General features: G+C 38.7%; 1 protein-coding gene across 1 annotated transcript in view; it reads right to left on the bottom strand.

Moving 5' to 3' along the window:
* The window catches only part of GLDC (glycine decarboxylase), a 98,429-nt gene that overhangs the window by 68,618 nt on the left and 8,492 nt on the right, over positions 1 to 21,319 (bottom strand). The window contains exons 3-4 of the mRNA XM_039217118.1: positions 10,187 to 10,322; positions 855 to 1,019 (exon numbers count right to left, since the gene is read on the bottom strand). Coding sequence (XP_039073049.1) covers positions 855 to 1,019; positions 10,187 to 10,322 — 301 coding nt within the window. The remainder of the gene's footprint in view (positions 1 to 854; positions 1,020 to 10,186; positions 10,323 to 21,319) is intronic.

The raw sequence follows: 21,319 nt of genomic DNA on the forward strand, positions 1-21,319 counted from the left end.
TTAAATACAACCTAAAGCAATATGCTTCATTAAAGAAGGTAATATTAATGTATTATAATACAGTCAGTTCCTATCTAATACCGATTCTTCCCTAAACCAATAGGAACAGAATCCCAATATATAGGGGGCAGCAATGTGCCATGGAGTGAAAATTGCATTTCCCCAGGTCACTTGTATGTAGACATGCTCAATGAAGCATAAAGTTGCTGAGTGGGGGCTTCCAAAAAAACTCTTTAAAGAGGGCTTACTTAGCAAGCAGCATCCTTTACACTGCCTCTTTTCTTCTTCCTGGGTACAGAGGTCATGGTGAGAGTCCCAGCAGTCACCTTGTGACCATGAGAACCAAGGCCTCACACTGAACAGAGCAGGGAGCAGGGATATTATCTCTGAACTTAACACTATGTAAGAGGACAAATAATTTTCTTATGTAATATAAAACAGTAAATAATAGTGGCTTTAAAAAGTGGCTTTTTAGGGGCATCTAGGTGGCTCAGTTGGTTGAGCATCCAACTCTTGGTTTCGGCTCAGGTCATGATCTCACAGGTCATGAGTTAGAGCTCCATGTTAGGTTCTACACTAAGAGCATGGAGCCGGCTTGGGATTCTCTCTCTCCCTCTCTCTGCCCTTTCCCTGCTCATACTCGCTCTCTCTCTCAAAATACAAAACTTTTTTTTAAAAAAGAAAACAAGTGGCTTTTTAAAGCCAGTATTATTTCAGATTATGTCATTGCAGCTGACTGGTATAATGCTATGTGTGTCTGTGTGAGAGGGATGAGTCACTGGGTGCTGACAGGCCAGCTGCACCTGCACAGCAGGTGAGACTGGAGCATGTTCCTTGTCCTGTGGGCCTCTCACCTGTGACACAGCTGCATCGCCTCAGCAGCTGCTGTAGCCTCATCCAGCAGGGACGCGTTGGCCATGTCCATACCTGTGATGTCGCACACCATGGTCTGGTAGTTTAGTAAACTCTCCAGTCTCCCCTGAGACACCTCTGGCTGGTATGGAGTATACTGGGTGATCCTGTGAGAGACATAAGAGGCCATGTCCAAACTCTGTCTCGACTATTGGGAAAAGCTCACAAATTGTCTTCAGTTTGGAATTTAGTACCTTAAAATTAAGTTTGCCTCTCTTGAGAATTGTGTATCAGTAAGCTTCCCCTTGGCTTTTGTAAGGAGCTCAGACTTAAATCATAGTAACAATATTATCTTTTGTTTGGGTACATTCAGTATTTACATTTCTATATCTTTATTTTTTAATCTTAAAATTTTTAAATTAATTTTACCTTTCTAATTTAATAACTTTATCATATCTATACACAGTAAAACTTTGGATTGCAAATAACTTGAGCAAACATTTCTAAATTTTAACTTGATAGATGAGTCATGTCATGATCACAACTGAGCCAATGGTTCTTCAGATTCACTCTGATATGCAAGTGCTTTAGATTACAAGCATGTTTCTGGAACCAAGGTTTTACTGTATTTTATTGTAAGTGGCTCTTAAAATTCACTTGAACCTACCTATAGTAATATAAACAGAAGTTTTACTTCCTGCTTTCTTCTAGCTAAAAGACTACCGCAACCACGGTTCACAATAGGAAAGCATCCAAGAATCTACTATCTAATACTCAAAACTTTTTGTTTTGGGGGCGCCTATGTTGCTCAGTTGGTTAAGCATCTGGTTTAGGTCATGATTTCATGGTTTGTGAATTTAAGCCTGGTGTCAGCTCATGGCTGCTCATGGGGATTCTCTCTCCTCTTTCTACTCTTACTCCCCACCATACATGTGTATGCACACACATGCATGCACTCTCTCAAAATAAATAAACGCTAAAAAAAATTGAAGGATATAAATGGTTAGAATGCAGCATAGATGTGAGTTTTAATCTTATATCCTCCAGTTATTAGCCAAAAATGTTTCATTAGGTATTTGAGTTAATCCAGTTAGTGACTTCATCCCTTTTTTTTCATTCCTTCATTCACTCCTTCATTCTACAAATATTATTACAGTCTACTCAGTGCCAAGAACTATGATGGGTTCTGTTGATGATGCATCATAAGCAAATAGGTCCCCGATCTCAAGGAAAACATCTTGTAATGGGGAAATTATTTCAGTGATAAATGTATTAAATAAACTAATTAATACAAGCTAATAAGATAGAGGGTAACTAAGAACATGTGACAGAGCTATCTTTTCACCAAGAAATCTGTCACTCTGATGACCACCAAAGTGGGACAGATTGGGGTCCAAGCTCCTGCATCTGGTTGACATAAAGTCTATTGTTTTTGTTCTTCACAGCCAGGAAAGCATTAGGAAAAAAATTTAGACTTTTTGTTTTGTTTTCATTTTTCAAGCCTTCTGCCTTTCTCTCCTGCTCTGATAATAATGTGGAGAGTATTTCCATTTTTTCTTTTTTCTTTTTTAAAGGCTTTGAAAACAATGAATCTGAATCCTTCTTATGCTTGAGGTGGACTGGGTGGGAGTACTTGCTTTACCAAGCAGTATAATGTCAAGACTTTGAAATAATTTTCCCAAAACTTTTATTGGAATAGTTTTGTGTGTGTGTGTGTGTGTGTGTGCACAGCAGAGTACATTTTTGCTTCAATTAACTCCTTGAACAGTCTGGCTTAACAACTGTAAATCAGTTTGCCAAATTCTAAGTGGGTGGTGAACTGGAATGAATGAGGTACACAATACATGTTGTATACAAGTAGAAAAGGAATCTTAGTAGAAATGGGGTCACACAAAAGGCATAGACAAGGAGCAATTATGACCTCACATCAGATAAGACTTTCATACACAGCATAGCCTGCCACCACAAAGACATGCTTAGAATATCTGGGTAACATGAAACTTTACTCAGAGTCATTATTTTACATATAGACACACACACAAACTTGCATATGCATACACACAAGCATAAACACATATTAATTAGTCCATCTAATAAATGGGAAAGATCCAGTATATCCATAGACATAAAATATACAATAGGAGTACAGAGAGCAATGCTCCAAAGACTTTATCAGAGCACTAAATGTCGAAAAATGAGGGACAAAATGAAGTGATCACCAAAAAGAGAATGATTAAAGTAAATTAGGCACCATGCATATATACTATGCATTTACTAAAAATGATGCATAAAAAATATTTCCTGACATGGAGATGTTCCTGATGTATTAATTTTAAAATTACAGTGAAAAATTCCATGATCCCATTTTTATAAATTTATAAAAACAAGTGAACCAAAGTGTAAACTGTAGTTTTCCCTGGGAGGTAAGAGTAACAGTAATTTTAAGTTTTTTATTTTGTATTCTGAATATTAAAGACCTTGGCTACCATTCATTAACCATTTTAAATATCAAAATTATTTATGACTACCTTACACGTGTTCATTGTAACCACAATTAATTAATTTACTCTTTTTCTTTATCATAATAATCGTATATATATTCTCTTTTCTACATCATATTTGTGTGTGTGTGTGTGTGTGTGTGTGTGTATTTAAATGTTTATTTTTAAAGAGAAGGAGTGCAAGTGACCAGGGAGAGGCAGAGAGAGAGAGAATCCCAAGTCGACTCTACACTGTTAGGGCAGAACCTGACATGGGGCTAGATCTCACAAACCGTGAGATCATGACCTGAGCTAAAATCAAGAGTTGGATGCTTAACATACGGAGACACCCAGGTGCCCCCGTATTTATATTTAAAGTAAGACTATGCCCTATGTAAATTTTCTATCCTGATTTTATTCATTAACATTATCCCATGGAAAATTTCTAATAATTTTATTATTCTACAACATAATTTTAATTGTTCTGTGGTATTAAATCATTTTATTTACCATAAAGTCCCCTCAAATTAAATATCATTTTGGGTTTTAAATATTAGAAATAGCAAAACAGTGAACAGCCTTCTCTATGTCTTATTTCCTCCGGATAATTTCCTAAAAGTGGAATTTTGAATTGTATATGAAAATTAGTTTTAAGGTTCTCAGTATATATTGTCATGTTTCTCTCCAGAAAGATCATACCTGTCTGAACTCTTAAGTTGTATAATGATTCAGATTTCTCTGCATTATCATGACACTAAGTATTAAGATGGTTTGGGTTTCAACCTTAATTCTTTAATTTACTACCTGTGAACTGGGACAAGTAACTAAATCTCTTTCTGCCAATTTCTCCTGGTGATCAATGATCTCCATCACCTATATCATGTTTTCTTAGCATTCAAAGGAGATTAATATATAAAATCCTACCCAAATGTTAGTTGCTTTGAAAAGTTGTGTTTTTCCTCTATTTTGATCTTTAAGAGAAGTTACATATGATTCTATTCAGATATTTTTAGATATTTCTACTTGGAAAGTCTTTTTTTTTTTTCCTGGAAATTTATCACATCGTGTCAGCTTCACATTGTCTATTCTTCCTCCAACTAGATCCCCAAACAAACTAGTTTCTCTTCCTAAATATTCTTATTCCTTCAGAGGTATTCTGCCAATTCTCAAGGTAGAAACTACAGTTTTTTTGAGACCAAATAATGATTAATTCTCATTAGTCTTCCTTCCAATGCCCAATATCCACTACTTGTTTCACTTGTTTTTTGTTGCATTACTCTGCTGGTGCTGTGCTTAAAACAGGAAATTACTGAAAATCTGTGGTGCAGATGTATGTAGTATTTGACTTCCTTGCTTAAATGGGGGTGGCTCCCCATTACCTGAAGGAAAAAATCCAAAACCTCCCAAGCAGAGTCCTTCATACCAGAGACTGTGCTGTTCCTTTGATAATAGACTTTAAGATTTAATATTCTTTTCCCTTGTTCAGCCTTTCTCACCTTGCTCATCACTTTCATAAGTCCAAACTTAGACTGGAGCTAATTAGAAGTGCTAAAGGTAGAGAGATGTATAATTGTTTTCTTGCACAAAAAATATATGATCCCACTTCTTTTACTTGTGAACTTCTTTTATAGTCTACACACTTTCTATAATCCTAAAATGACAGGCATTAAAGGTCTTTATAAATATCTATTTTAAAAACTCAGTTCAGTGAGTCTGAAGCCCAAGGATACCCTCATTTCAGGAGAAAACCCTCATTTCAGGAGTAAAATGGTAATACTGGGCCTGTTGTCATACATGTTTCAATTAGACAAAATATAGTGACTAAGAAAGTGTGTCTGTAATCTACATTTTATATATTTCATTCTCTTAAAGCATCTGCACATCCAAGAAGGCATTTTGTCTGGCTCAGCCAGGATGTTTGATGTATTCACTATGCCATTAATATTTATTCAAAATAATCAGTACTTTCTATGATTTGGGGCTGTGACTTTCTCAAGGAATTCAGAAAGAAGGTGGGGGGGGGGTTTGCAGTAGGACAAACATTCATGAGATTCTCTCATTTTAATCTCAGTGCCAAAGTTACACAAAACAGAAATAGCTACAAAGAAAAAGGATTTTTTAATAGTAGTTACTGATGTTATCAACAGTCAAAGATTTGTAACAGTGGACTCTATAAAATAAAATTCTGGACCTGATGTAAATTTTCTTGTAAGAGCCCCAATGTTTGTATTCTTTTGAAGCTATGTTGTCCATTTATTTTCACCTCACGTCACCGGAATTTGTTGGTTCTGTCTCTATGGAAACCATTCAGAAGGATGATAATGTGAAATCTCATGTGCACAGACAGCCCTCTCTATCAGTGCTGGTGAGGTACAGTATTACCCTGATTCAAAGCAGCTTTCAGTGAATGGAAAAGAATAATATTTAAAATGTGCCCTAAAACCAGGACTGAAAAGCAAAAACAACATTGTCTCCCTTTCAAAATGCTGGCTGCTCCTAAAGTAAATTAACACATCCGCTCACAGCCAGGAAGCAATATGGTGAATATTCTATGTGGCCACCAAGAGTGAAGGCCGCTGGGCACTATTCAGAAATGCCGAAGCTCATTCATGTATTTTTGAGGCTTATTTTCTAAGGAGAAAGAGAGCCGGGCCATTTGCATTTGGAGTTTATCATTCAAACTTTTATCACTGTGGAAAAGATGCCTCAGCAATGCAAATACATTCTCTCACACACACCAAAAGCAAAACAACAACAACAAAACACAAACAAAAGACCCTACTTCTTTGATGGTTCTTTCCTGTTCTCTTACTAAGAAGGAATGGAGCATGTTGACTCTAAAAGCTCTGGCCAGGGATGGTAAAGCAGGAGTGATTAGGCCAATGGATCTGGCCACTATAATGATGAGACACAAGTAACTGCATCTAGGACAAAGCATTCTGGGCAACCAGGACTGCTTTGCATTCATGCAAAAGCAGAAAGATGCAAAGGTGCTGTGCTCCCATGCATCCCGGCTAACTTCTGCCCTGGCCTGCACAAATGCCTTGTTCCTCAGAGCTATAGGTCTGGACTTGAGGTAGCAGATGAGGGCCATCTGTACTGATGGCCAAACTCCAGCCCCTCACAGACTCAAACACACAGAAACTAGTTATGCTTGTGGGTGGTATGAGGGCAGGTATAAGTTCCCATGTCATAAGCAATTGTCACAGCAGGTTTATTCCTGGTGCTAAGAACACTTTGTGCAAAGTTTAAGTAGAATATTTTCAAAATGCCAAATTTTGAAATTTGTATTCTTAGATATATTCTGCATATTTGTATGTGTGTGTGTGTTGTGTGTGTATTACAGGTAGCTTGATGTTTTAAGGAGAGAATGAGGGTTAAGGGAGGGAATGAGCAAATCTCAGTGGAATCAGGGAAATGAAAAATTTAAAAAATTACAAATGAAAATGAAAATTTAATGATTACAAATGAATGAAAATTTAATGATTACAAATTACAAATGAAAATGAAAAACTACAAAAATCAGAAAGGAGTGTGAAACTCATGTGGGATTGTTAGCTGGTGCTGAGAAGTTAGGCTCCTACCCTCCCACAGAGGCTGAGAATGAGGGCCCTATCTTCACCTGTTGACTAGAACAAAGCAGTAAATTTTTTGGCAGCTCTTCAGGTTTTTAGGAATAGGAGATTTACATATTTGTTATTAAGGTAAAAAAAATGGACTAATCTATGTCTCAAAAGTCTGTCCTATGGTGGAAGGTAAAAAGCCTCTTATATAAAGCCATTATATAGAAATGAGAATTCTGATCACCAAGAATTCAAATTAAATCTAACAAAATTTATTAAAGAAAACATTTTACAAAAAGATGCAAAGTATTTGGCAAATGTTTAAAATTTATTGCTGTGGAGTACGTCTTTTGGTACTTCAAAAGCTCATGAGGGGGCAATTTATGATTTCCCATAGAGAAGCCTACCTTTACTAGCGTTGATTTTTTTTTATATATGCTAACCTAAAGGATAATCTTGACATCTTGCTATAAATACCTTTGAATTACAGAGGCAATTGCTTAATCTGTCCTCACATGATAATGGTAGTACTAGAAATTAAACTTACCTCTTATATCAAATGCTATGCATTGAAACTTGTTTTAAAATTTGTTTTTAATGTTCATTTATTTTTGACAGAGAGAGAGAGAGAGCGCGTGAGCTGGGGAGGGACAGAGAGAATAGAGGAGATAGAGGAGATAGGGGCAGGGAGATAGAAAATCTGAACAAGGCTCTAGGCTCTAAGCTGTCAGCACAGAGCCTGATGCGGGGCTTGAACTCAGGAACTGTGAGATCATGACCTGAGCTGAAGTTAGAGGCTTAACCAAATGAGCCACCCAGGCACCCCTGGAAATTCAGTTTTATCTGCCATTTCCTTCTTGCCTTTGTTCCCCACATCACTATGGAGAGGAGGGTAATATTGGGGCTCCAGGAAACTACTACTACTCTAGGAGTGGATGGGTCTCTGGAGATTTGGCTATTGATAAGATTGCCTTTTTTTTTTTTTGTAATTTACTAAGATATTGAGCAGGGTAGAGGCAGAAAGAGGGAGACAGAGGATCCAAAGCAGGCTTCACACTGTGAGTGCAAAGCCCAATGCAGGACTTGAACTCATGACCCTGAGATCAGGACCTGAGCCAAAATCAAGAGTTGGCCACTTAACTGAGCCACCCAGGAGCCACTTGAAACTTATTTTTAAATGTTAACTGGCACTACATATATTAATGTAAAGCAACGTTAATTTACTCAAATTTTCAGCTTGTACTTCCTGGTATGTCTGTGTAAGAAGACAATTTTTGGGTACAACTATACTGTACTTATGGACCGAATAAATAGGATCTGCATACTTGTTTATGTGACTTCATAGTTTCAAAAATGTTATTTTTTAAAGCAACTAACTAAAACAAAGTCATCTGGGAATATCATTGCGTCCCTATTTTTTTTTTAATTTTTTAATGTTTTATTTATTTCTGAGAGAGAGAAAGAGAGAAAGAAAAGGCAGGGGAGGGTCAGAGAGAGAGGGAGACACAGAATCCGCAACAGGCTCCAGGCTCTGAGCTAGCAGAGAGTCAGCACAGAGCCCGATGCGGGGCTCAAACCCACGAAACATGAGATCATAACCGGAGCCGACATCGGACACTTAACCAACTGAGCCATCTAGGTGCCCCTGCTTCCCCACTTCAGTTACTACACCAGAAATAAGTGCAGACATTCCTTTTGGGACTAAGGCATCAATTGAAATAAAGTTTCAATTTAAAGATGCTGGTGTATGCAATGACAGTGATCTAAAAACAAGAGAAAGGCCCAGGCATCACCATCTTTTTTCCTCTATAATCAGATATTTCTTCCTGGGCAAAAGAAGCAGATGGCCTGGTCTGCTCTCAGGCTCCTTTGGAGCCATAACCTCTGCCTACTAAGAAATATACAGGGGCGGTGCCTAGGTGGCTCAGTTGGTTAAGCATCTGACTTCGGCTCAGGTCATGATCTCACCGTTTGTGAGTTTGGACCCACATCCGGCTCTCTGCTGTCAGCATCCGGCTCTCTGCTGTCAGCACAAAGCCTGGAGCCTGCTTTGGGTTCTGTGTCTCCCTCTCTGCCCCTACCCCAGTCGTGCTTCTCTCTCTTCCACGCTAAAAAATAAACATTGTGGCACCTCGGTGGCTCAGTCAGTTTAGCATCTGGCTTCAGTTCAGGTCATGATCTCACAGTTCATGAGTTTGAGCCCTTCATCGGGCTCTGTGCTGACAGCTCAGAGCCTGGAGCCTGTTGCAGATTCTGTTTCTCCCTCTTTGCTCCTCCACTGCTCGCACTCTGTCGCTCTGCTGCTCAAAATAAATAAAGATTAAAAAATTTAAAAATAAACATTTAAATATTAAAAAAAAATATCCAATGTGTTTTCGTGTTTAGTATTGAGATGTGAACCTGTTTTGTTCTATCATATAGCCAACTGCAATGGAAAATAGCAAATAGCATGTATGTGGACTTAGGTGTTTTCCTTAAGTGCTGGAGAAACACTTTCAGGGTTGTGAAAACAGTAGCAGCCAGAGTGGGCAGAAACAAGGACACACACACACACACACACACACACACACACACACACACACTAGAATGCAAGGAAAATAGGAATGCGTTTCCTGATTGGTCAGATAAGAATAGAACAAGCAACTGAGTGTGTACAGCTCTGTCCCTTCTTTTACTGTCCCTAGAAGAGCCAGTTCAAAGAATACATTTGTTCTCTTTTGCTACAAAGTGTTAAATAATGAAGCTGATATTTTAATCTCCATTTACCTGATATTATGTCTGCTTTTGCCATGGATTATCAACTCAGAATATTGGGAAAGGAGGTAAAGGACACTCCTAAAATCCTAAGACAATGGACCCAAGATTCTGACATGTTGAGTAAGCTCAAACACAGGCTAAAAAAAAAAAAGACATAGCCTTAAAATCCCAGTGTCTGCAAAGAATAAAGCCCTGAATCTGTCCACCTACAAATTGACATCTTGCTCAATGTACTTATGAAGACAGAAGACATTAAACTGGAAAAGAAGAGATTAACATCATCCACATTTTAGAGCTCTAGAATGTTTTAAGGGAATAAAAGTGGGAAGAACCTCTACATTTTCTCTACATCTAAGTAAGCAAATTTCCCAGGCCAGAGGAAGCCACCAAGGTTTTGGAGGTTAGAGACAACACGGGGTGTAGGTGTTAGTGCATGAGTTCTGATGCTTCAAGGGGTAAGAGGGTATGGGAAAATGGGGAAAATAATGCAAATCAAAACACAGTACTCCTGTCTTCAATCAAGTAATACATTACCATCCTGCATTCTCCAGTAAGTTCCGCAAAATCGTCTGTGGCACAGAGCAGTTATAATAGCCCATGCCCATATACGATCTCCAGATCTGGTTTTTGCTGGAAATGGCATGCAGAGTTGTAAGGATTTCATTTTCACCTGATTGTAAGAAAGAGAGAAATATTATAGGCAGAAAATATTTCAAAAGAGAGCTCTAATTATAGATGAAGATCTTTATTTCATTTGAATATACCATATATGAAAACAGCTATCTGGAAAATATAAGAATCAATCCTTAACACTAAGTACTAAATGCAGAAATCTCAAAAATCCACAAAACAACACTCAATTACTCCTCAAGTTTGGTTCCTCAGAATATTTGTTTTTTTTTTTTTTGGCTCCTCTTTCTTGGTTTTGTTAGAATTGCCCAACTTTAATACTTGCCTCATTCCAAGTTTCTTCTGTTCCCTTTACATTTCTATAGTATTTACACCAAATAAATATTCCGCTTTTTCTTAGTATTGTTTTCCCTTTTAAATTGCCTTATACCAACAGGGGCTAAGTCTTAAAATTAGATGACCTATATTTTTCTCTAAAACTCCTCTACTAACTCTGATGTTTCTTCCTTGGTATCACTGAAAGGTCTATTTTTTTTTTAGGTTTATTTATTTATTTTGAGAGAGAGAGAGAGCAGGATAGAGGCGGGGGGAGGGGGAGAGGAGAAAGAATCCCAAATAGGCTCTGCACTGACAGCTCAGAACCTGACATGGGGCTCAAACTCACAAACCATGAGCCAAAACCAAGAGTCAGACACTTAACTGACTGAGCCATCCAAGCACCTCTGAAAGAGCTATGTACATAAAGTCCTTCATCCAACAGTCTAAAATATTAGTTGTCATAAAAGATGCAGTTAAAAAAAATTTTTTTTAATGTGTATTCATTTTTGAGAGACACAGAGCACAAGTAGGCAAGGGGCAGAGAGAGAAAGACATAGAATCCAAAGCAGGCTCTAGGCTCCCAGCTATCAGCACAGAGTCCCACATGGGGCTGGAACTCAGGAAACATGAGATTATGACCTAAGCCATAGTCAGACGCTTAACCAACTGAGCCACCCAAGCACTCCATAAAAGATGCAATTGTAACCAGAATTCCCATTAGGGCATTTTTAATTATAATTAAAAAGTATAAAGTTCTTGGGTGTGAATGAGACCCTATTTTGGATCATTCACATAATAACAAAATAATAATAGCATTTGACATTTGAGCATTTCACTTTGTCAGGAATTGTACCAAATGCTTTTCATACAGCTTAGGAATCTAAGGCATGAACAAGATCACTTGCCCAAGGTTACATGGTTTTTAAATTGAATGTTACAACCCAGTTTATCTAACTACAGATTCTACACTTTCCCTAATGGGCCAGGTACAGACCTTATACTAATAGTTTCTAGATACAAATGACCTTAACATGGTTTTTTCTCTGCCCTTCTGCATATAGATGCATCATGCTGGTAAAAATTTAACTACTTGGGCAAATGTCTGGCTTCTTTAAGATCTTATCAGGGACTCAGTCACATCTTCAAATTATTGGATTTTATTGTTAACATATCAGAGAAAAATTTATATACAGCATCTCTAAAATGGCCAACTGGCTAGGAGAATGCTTCACTTTGTTTTAACCCTTCTGACTCTATGTGAATATTACTCTCATTTCTCCTTTATCCTCAAAGAAAACACTTTTACCCTCCAACTTCCTACTCCACATGCTTTCACAAGAAATATATTTACAAGGGAAGTATCCTTTTGCCAGATCAGGTTAAGGAAAGAAGACGGTTTTTTGTTTCATGATTAAATATCATCCAACTGATTTATAATAGACAACCTTGCCTTATTCCATTGAAAGTTTAGGAATTATATGCGAAAGTTCAATAATCCAATATCTGAAGAGATATGTGAGTATAGCATCGTTAACAATTATGCAAGAAATCCAATCACTCACCAAAGCCTTAAGGTAGATAGATTGAGAAGCCCATTAGGAGCTGGAATTGACTAGCAGTGTCTGGTGGGCACACTATTTGGCAAGGCCAGCTTCAATTAAGATCTTGTACAAGAGGGATAGGTCCCTTTTCCATATTATGTCATGAGGACAAAAGGTCTAATGCCCAAATGAGAACAGTCCGTGAAGGACTTTATCTGTCAAGAGTTTAACCTTTAGGAGTAACAGAGTATTGAATATTATCTTTTCTACATTATAGAAAGAAAATTCTAATGAGACTGTGGCTAGGTCAGAGAGGAGACCCTGGAAACAGGGACATATGGTAAGATGCCCATACATAAGTCCAGGAGGGAGATGGGCAAAGTGCTGTGAACTGTGTCCTAAGATGTTAAAGTCCTAATCCCCAGTTCCTACGAATGTGATCTTATTCATAAATAGGGTTTTAATGACGTAATCGAGCTAAGATGAACTCATGCTATGTTATGGTCAGTCCTAACTCAGCAGCTGGTTATAAGAAAAGGAAATGTGGACACAAGAGCAACACATCACCATGTGATGAGAGAAGCACTAAAGGATTAACAAGCCTTGCTTCTCAAGCTTCACTTTTTTTATTTTAATGATTAAAGTTTTTTATTTTTCACCCTTAAAAATTTGGACTATGGCTCAAGTGAGTTAATAGGAACTATAGGAAGAGGAACTCCAGAGGCATAAAGACATGGCCACAATCGACTGAGTACTACCCCTCTCTGCTCCCATAATTTCCTATCTGGAGCTCTCTTGGCTAGAAACCTCTCTGATTCTGGGTCTTCTCTATAACTATTTTGCTCTTCATTTATTCCAGTGAGCCTTTAAATTCTTCAAGTGTTTCATTCAAGTATGTAAGGCATAATGTCAGCTATAAGGGATATAGGTATCTGTAGACCCTGAACTGATTGATGTGGAACGTGCCAGTGGGTACCTGGCTAGCCTGGGTTCATGTCTTCTTTTCCTAACTGTCGATAGCATATGGCCAGGACAGGACCAGGGCCTGGGTGGCAGAGGCTGCTGGAAAGAGGGGAGCTGGGGTCTAGTAGAGGCACCCACTGGGCTCTACCCTGGACAGCTCTGCTAGGAGGTATGAGAGAATGGGTTTTCCTGCAGAAGGAAAAATCAGATCCCTCCACCATTCTAGCTGAGATTTTTGGGGTCTCCAGATGCATTATCAGCATCCCTCATAACTGCCACTTTTTTTAGTGTTCTTTTTTTCTTAAATAGCTTATTGTCAAGTTGGTTTCCATATAACACCACTATCTCTTACACACTACACACACACACACACACACACACACACACACACATAATATCCAGAGCATGAAAATGATCAAACTTGAGACAATGAATTTTCTAATCCTATAAGAGATTTACTCTAGTCCCCACTGTACCAAACTGCCAAAGCATTCATGGGCTCTATCACCATTTAGCTTGGGGTTAACACAAATGTTCCCCTATTGGCTCTCATCATAGCTAGTTTTTACAACCAATTTTACCTTCTCTTGGGAACAAAGTGAGTTAATAGAATGAGCAGTCCTCTGTACACCAAGCTAATGGACACTCCTGAGGTATCAAGACGAGGGTAGTTACTTGGCCATGCTTCCAAAACTGTGAATGGTGTGGAAGTCTTTCCCATTCTCTCATCCACTGTTCATCCTGAACAAACTTCCCGCTGGAGACCAAGGCAGTTCATGACTTGAAGAACAAAACTGCTTCTTAACTGTGATAAAATCAAGACCTCAGGCTGCATCAGTCACATATCGTAAAAAACATTTCCAGACACACAGCTTAGTTGAGTGCCTGAATTGTTTCAAATGTCTGTTCACTGCTCACCATTTCTCATACACACTAATGAAATCTCAGTTTGGCCCAATTAGCAGAAGAGCCAAATCCATGTATTTAGGAATCCAGAGTTTGAATTACTATGTTAAATGATGCCAAGATCTAATGGACATGGAGAAAAGGAGAAAAGAGGAAAGGTCCACAATCAGAGATATACCTGCAGAATTTGTCTCAAATGGAACATAAAAGGAATCAGTACTAAGAGCAAGTTTTGGGGCATGATTGGTTGAAATAAAAACCCAAATCCTAACCATGCGATATCTACCGCTGCCCTTCACACTAGATTTAGATTCCTTTCTCTCTTGAAACCGATTTTGTCTAGAGAAAATAGTGTGGGATCTGTAACAGCAAAGTTGCAGTCTTTGCCTCTTAGCTAGTAAGAGAAGCATTATTAAGAGTCAATTGTGCCATCCAAACCTTGGGCAGCATGGCCCAAGGAGAGCTGTGTGGACAAGACAGAGGAAAAAGGTTCCATCTCCCCCCGAGCAAACCCCACAGCAGTGCACATTCCTCACACTCTTCCTTCCAATGTGACAAAAACAGCTTCCTTCTGTAAACAGACCCAATTCCAGTAACTTTTCCTTAATGTGAATGGCAGTGAAACTAACCAACGGTTAAATGAGACTGAAAGAGAAAGGGAGTGTCCATTAAGAAACACTTGGAGACAATGTGTCATTCTTCAAATGCTTGCCTATAGCTTCCCAAGGGTGACAGCTAATCTTATTATTGTGCCTTCCCCCACCCCCAGCCATGATAATCCTCAGGCAATCCTTCAGGAATTCAAGCAGTAAGTTCTTTTCTTATGGAACAAACCCCTGCTTCTGACCTTGTTTATTACTCTGCCTCTGAGCCTTGCATAATGCCCTGGTTCTGATGTACTAACAACAGAGTTCAGTGGCCTCAGCACCAGTCCCTAAGAATCCACAGGTGGGTCCCATGCTGCTCCTCTTGCAGTTCTTCGCTGAATTCAGAATGAACACTTTCTCCTTACATAATTCCATAAGAGACTTTGCAAAAGTGACCCCCTTTTGTCACCAGCACCTAAAATATCAAGGAGGGCTTTGTACTCACCACTACACCAAATAAATACTTTCTAACAGGAATAAGCTAATTTAGCTATCAAATATTCAATGCACTCTAGGCTCAGGTTTTAATTTTCCATGTATGTGAATTTTGACAAGAATTGGAAAAATGTCATTAGAATAGACAGTCAGGGGGCGCCTGGGTGGCTTAGTCGGTTAAGCGTCCGACTTTCGCTTAGGTCATGATCTCGCGGTTCGTGGGTTCGAGCCCCGCGTCGGGCTCTGGGCTGACTGCCGGCTCAGAGCCTGGAGCCTATTTCAGAGTCTGTGTCTCCCTCTCTCTCTGACCCTCCCTTGCTCACACTGTCTCTCTCTCTCTCTCCTAGAAATAAATAAAAAAATATACATTAAAAAAAAAGTTAAAAAAAAAGAATAGACAGTCAGGCTGTATGGGTTAATATTCCTATGATACCAAAACACATGCATATACACAATTCCCCAGTATCCCTTAACCAATCACCCCTAACACATAACCCCATGATCACATTTTGTGTCAGTTGTATGAAAAAAATGTATCCATGCTTTGCTTCTGTTCTTTGACAATCTAAAAATATTAGGCATAAGTTTCCATCGAGTATATATGATTCTGACATTTATACTAAAAAGAGAATATATATGTATGTTATATATTAACAATATCTCTTGAATGATTCTCAAGAAACTAACAGGAGGAGACTGAAGGGGTCTTGCTCATTTATCTTTGTTTTAAAATTTGACAATATTCTTATGATACTCAAAAATTAAAAATTAAATTGAAATGCTATGTGCAGAACAAAATGCTTCCTTGTGAAATCTATGAGTTCAGATACTTTTCAGTCCCCACAGTGGTCAAAGGTCCACAGAGCATTTTCCGGGAAGTTCAGGAGCACACAACACAGAACAGCCACTCAACCAGTGTCAGAGCCTCCCTCCCACTCCTTGCCCTTCGTGTACTTGGCAAGATATTCAGAAAGGTCTCCAAGGAAATCATCAGGACTGAAAACCAACACAGTCATATTTGAATTCATCCAGGAAGGCCTTTTTCTGCCAGAGGCTGAGGAAAGCTGGGGCCAGCATGTTAGGACACAGACTGCCTTAGCATATTTTTCTTGTCAACCTTCAGATCTTTGGCTTCAAAGCTGCTCCAAAAATGATTAGGATGGGTTGAGGGTCTCAATCAAGATAAACAGATCATGAATGATAGCATTTGTCAGGGCATTTTTGGATTTTCTGAGTGAAAACTCGAGTGTGTATACAAATTCCATGCTAATGTGTAGCCTTTTCTGTAGCATCACCTAATCATTTGCAGCACTCCTCTCTCTCCCCCATAACACATTGGCTTCAACCCACTTGCCCAGCGCATTAACCCTATTGTCTCTTGTCAAGTTTCCTCCCCCAACAAAGGACAGTTTCACAACCAAAGTCTGTGAATCACAGAATTTCTTCATTCCAGGGAGGTAAACCAATTCATAAGCTCTGTGTAGTGTAGAAAAATGCATGTAAACTTTGAATTGTAAATTCTTTGAGACTGGCAGAGGGGCACCTACCCTATGTGACAAGATGTGGTTGGGACAGGACCATGCAGACCTGACCTGGGGCTCAGATCCACTTCATCCTAATCCTACCAGGTTCTTCCCCATCTTCTTGCTCAGTAAATTAACACCCCATCAAACCCAGACCCTCATCACCCTCAGGGTTAGAGCCATCCAGTGGGCAGATCTAAAGCCAAAAGGAGTTAGGCATGTCCAGCTGCAGTGACTCCTTGGTACCTCATCTCCACAGGAGTGTGCAGTCTGTACTGCTCTTCCTGGTCATCCAAAACATATATAAGATTCGAGATCTTAATACTAGCTGTCAGAAAACCAGAACATCCCACAGTGAAGAGAAGGGGGCACCATGTCTCTTATTTTCTCCTTGGTCTTGGGTCACACTACTTTCTGTGGGAGGCCTCCTCCACCACATCTCTTCATTTACTCTATGAACATTTTAAAAAGAAATGTACAGAGAAACATTACAATTCATATTTATCTGGAATTCAAGTTTGTCTATATAATAATCAAGCCAAATGGTAAGTTTGAAATGAGAATCAGGGTGCAAGTTCTGGATTATTTGTTTTTCCTCTTTGCTGCCCTGTGGGGACACTATTAGAGCCAGCAGAGCAAAAACAGGGGAAGGATGTGTTCTAGGAATCCAACTCAAACAATTTAACATGCTTTCAGGAAAGAGATCATTTTTTATAGATCAAAGGAATAGGCATAGGGAGAAATTTATAGTCCAACCCAGAAGTTAACCCCCTAAATTATAATCTCTGCATAGCAGGTTGCTAGGCACATAGTAAGTGCTCAGGAAATATGGGTGAATCAAGGTGTTGCAATGAAAATTCACCTAAACCCCCACATAAAGCGAGTTCAATATTCACAGTAATCACCCATCACAGAATCCCATGATGACAAATCAATGCACAAACTGTTCTCACATTTAGTTCAACTGCATCCCTAAAAGTATAGGCTTCAGTGAAACATTTTTAAATGTAAACTCACAGCTATTATGCAAGTTCTGTGAAATAATGCAGTACATTAATTCATTAATGCAATAATTTCAGAATTTCAGAAATTGTATGTATTTCTTCATTGTTTAATCAGTATGTTGATGCTGTAGGTATTGAGACTCCTTACTAAAATTGTTTGCATTTTTGTAAAAATGCCTTTATGTGTGTAAAAATACTAGGTTTCTTACTACCCAAATGTTCACAATGGCTGTTCTGGAAATTTCCCACTTTTCTTTAATTCTCTACTTCCTGTCTCTCACTCAGATTATCAGACAGGCAATCTCTCAACACTTACTACAGAATGTCCTTACACCCTCAGGTGGACTTAATTTCCTTTTATGCCTAAAAAAGGTCCAGAATGTGACAATAGGGCTCAGAACACCCTACCTCCAGCCTTTTGAATTAATTATTTGCCCTCAGTTAGTTCTGCCTCCCTTTTACATGCTCTGTTTCCTGGCATCCTGGCTTATACTTTTCTCCCCATTCTCCATATCTAGGAAATCTTACTCCAATGAATTCATTCAGAAGACTCATGAAATCTAGAACTCCATCTTTCATCTCTCTCGAGCTGTAGACTCACGTTTCTGACTATTGCTTCAACATTTCCAAATGCATGTTCCATGAACAAACACAGTTCTGCTCAAACAAGACTCATAATCTCTACTTCCTTCAGTACCCTCTTCTTCTCCTGTTCCCTGTTAATGAGATTATATCACTTCGAGACATTCAGCCTAGAAATTGGCTGACAGCCCGCCTGCTGGATCAACCACCATATTTATACCAAAACTGTAATCCCCATAGGCTGCTCCCAGTCAGTTACTAAGAACAGCAAAAGGACTAATTAATGCAGACCCATTCTTGTAAGATGTGGGACCCCCTCCCATGGACAACTTTGGACTGACCAAAACTTACTTAGATTTGTGCTGCAGTCTTAGATTTTCCTAGCAATTTTTTCTTCCATCTCTCTTTCTTCCACCAGCGTCAGATCTGCATCACAGCCTAAAGGCTCCCCTGCCTTCTCTTGTTCCCACTCCCAGTAAATTTCTTGTATATCTAATATTATCCTGGTGAGTATTCCTTGGTGGACCTGAACTAATGCACATTTAAAATCTCACCTCTAAACTTTCCAACAATCTCCCAGCTGGTCTCCTTGCCTCTGATGTCAGAGGCACTCTGCAAAACAATCATGTCAATCCCTCTGTAATAACTGTTAATGTCTTCTCATTACAGAGAAAAAACACACGTTTTTTCTATGTGTAGAAATTCTACATGTAGTCACTCACCATTACCTTCAAATAACCATGTTATCTCTACACTTCCATGCCTCTGCTCGTCTTAACTTCAGCCAAAGCATTCATCCTAATTTACAGATCTTACTGCTACACAATATCTATCCCCTTATTAGTTATAACCTACAGTCAGGGATCATATCTTTATCATCCTTTATGTCTTGAATCTTACCTTCAGCGCCTAAAACCATATCTTATCTTCAACAGAAGTTTCCCAGTAAATGAGAAAGGGAAGCAGATGGAGGAAGCTGTAGAAATAAATTTGATGAGGGACACCTGGGTAGCTCAGTCAGTTAAGTGTCCAACTTCGGCTCAGGTCATATTCTCACGGTTTGTGTGTTCGAGCCCTGCATCGTGCTCTGGGCTGACAGCTAGCTCAGAGCCTGGAGCCTGATTCAGATTCGGTATCTCCCTCTCTCTCTGACCCTCCCCTGATCACGCTGTCTCTCTCTCTCTCTCTCAGAAATCTTAAAAAAAACATTAAAAAATTTAAAAAAATAGACTTGATGATAGCTTATAACCCATTGGTGACAAAGGTGAGTAGGCTAGGGCATTTAGTGTATGGGCAAATGGTCCTTAGGAGTAACACTATATTTACAATATAGTGATATATGATTGATTTCATTTTTATTAACTTTGAATATTTGCAAAAGTTAGGTAAAATTCATTATAATTTTTGATAGGAAGTATGCTAATTTGGGTGAATGTGGTAGTTTTAAAAAATGTCTGCAGGGGAGAAAATGTCTGCAAGATGTTTTTAGGGCAGTGAATTTATTCTGTATACTATAGAGGTAGATACATGTCATTATACATTTCTCCAAGTCCATAAAAAGTACAACACCAAGAGTGAGCCTTAATGTAAACTATGAACCTTAGATATGGATGTGTCAATGTAGGTTCATTAGATGTGACAATTGAATCATTCTGGGGGTGGGGTATATTGATAATGGGGGAGGCTATCAGGGGACAGGAGGTATGTGGGAACTCTGTGCCTTACCCTTAATTTTGCTGTGAACCTAAACTGACGGTAAAAAACTAAGTCTAGGAGCATCTGGGTGGCTCAGTCGGTTAAGTGGCCGACTTCAGCTCAGGTTACGATCTCACAGTTCGTGAGTTTGAGCCCCGCGTCAGGCTCTGTGCTGACAGCTCAGAGCCTGGAGTCAGCTTCTGATTCTGTGTTTCCCTCTCTCTGACCCTCCCCTGCTCACACTGTGTCTCTCTCAAAAAAAAAAAAAAAAAATTAAAAAATTAAGTCTAGTAAAAAAATACATCGGCACATTTGTTTAAAGTCCTCCTTTCAAAGGGTAGAGACTTAGCATATCCTCTAGGTCCCTCCACATTGTGGTAAATGGCACGATCCCATCTATTTTGTGGCTGTGTACTATTCCACTGTGTGTGTATGTGTGTGTATATACATATATAACACATCTTCCTAAATTTATTTTTTTTTATCAGTGGACACAGGTTGTTTCCATATCTTAGCTATTATAAATAATGCTGTGATAAACACAGGGGTGCATATATCTTTTCAAATTAGTGTTTTCATTTCCTTTGAGTAAATACCCACTATTGGAATTATTGGATCATATGGCATTTCAATTTTTAACTTTCTTTGGAAACTCCATACTGTTTTCCAGATTGGCTGCACTAATTTACTTATACCAACAGTGTACAAGTGTTCTTTTTTCTTTCTCCACATCTTTGCTAACGCTTATTATTTGTTGTCTTTTTTATTTTAGCCATTCTGACAGGTATAAAGTGATACCTCATTGTAGTTTTTATTTGCATCTCCCTGATTATTAGTGATGCTGAGCATATTTTCATGTGTCTGTTGGACATTTGTATTTCTTCTTTGGAAAAATGTCTACTCAGGTTCTGTGCACCTGATTAATTTAATCTTGATTGTTTTTTAGTATTGATTTGTAAGTTCTTTATGTTTTGGATATATTCTGCTAAGTAAAATAAGTCAGACTGAGAAAGACAACTACCATATGATTTCACTCTTAAGCGGAATCTAAAAAATAAAACAAATGAGAAAAAATAGAATCAGAACTATAAACACAGAGAACAAGTTTGACTGATGGTTGCCAGAGGGGATGGAGGGAGGGGAAGTGAGTGGGCAAATGGGTGAAGGGGAGCAGAAGATACAGGCTCCCAGTTATGGAATATAGAAGGCACAGCATAAGGAATAGAGTCAATGATATAAGGATAGCATTGTATGGTGACACATGGTAGCTGCACTTGTGGTGAGCACAGCAGAATGTAAAGAGTTGTCCAATCACTATGATGTACAACTGAAACTAATGTAACAGTATGTGACAATTATACTCAAATAAAAAACATATGTTTTTAAGTGAAAGTTAACTCCCTTTCCCTTGAATTCAGGCCAG

The sequence above is a fragment of the Hyaena hyaena genome, unplaced genomic scaffold (assembly GCF_003009895.1).
Source record: "Hyaena hyaena isolate Hyena2069 unplaced genomic scaffold, ASM300989v1 scaffold_675, whole genome shotgun sequence".
Lineage (NCBI taxonomy): Eukaryota > Metazoa > Chordata > Mammalia > Carnivora > Hyaenidae > Hyaena > Hyaena hyaena.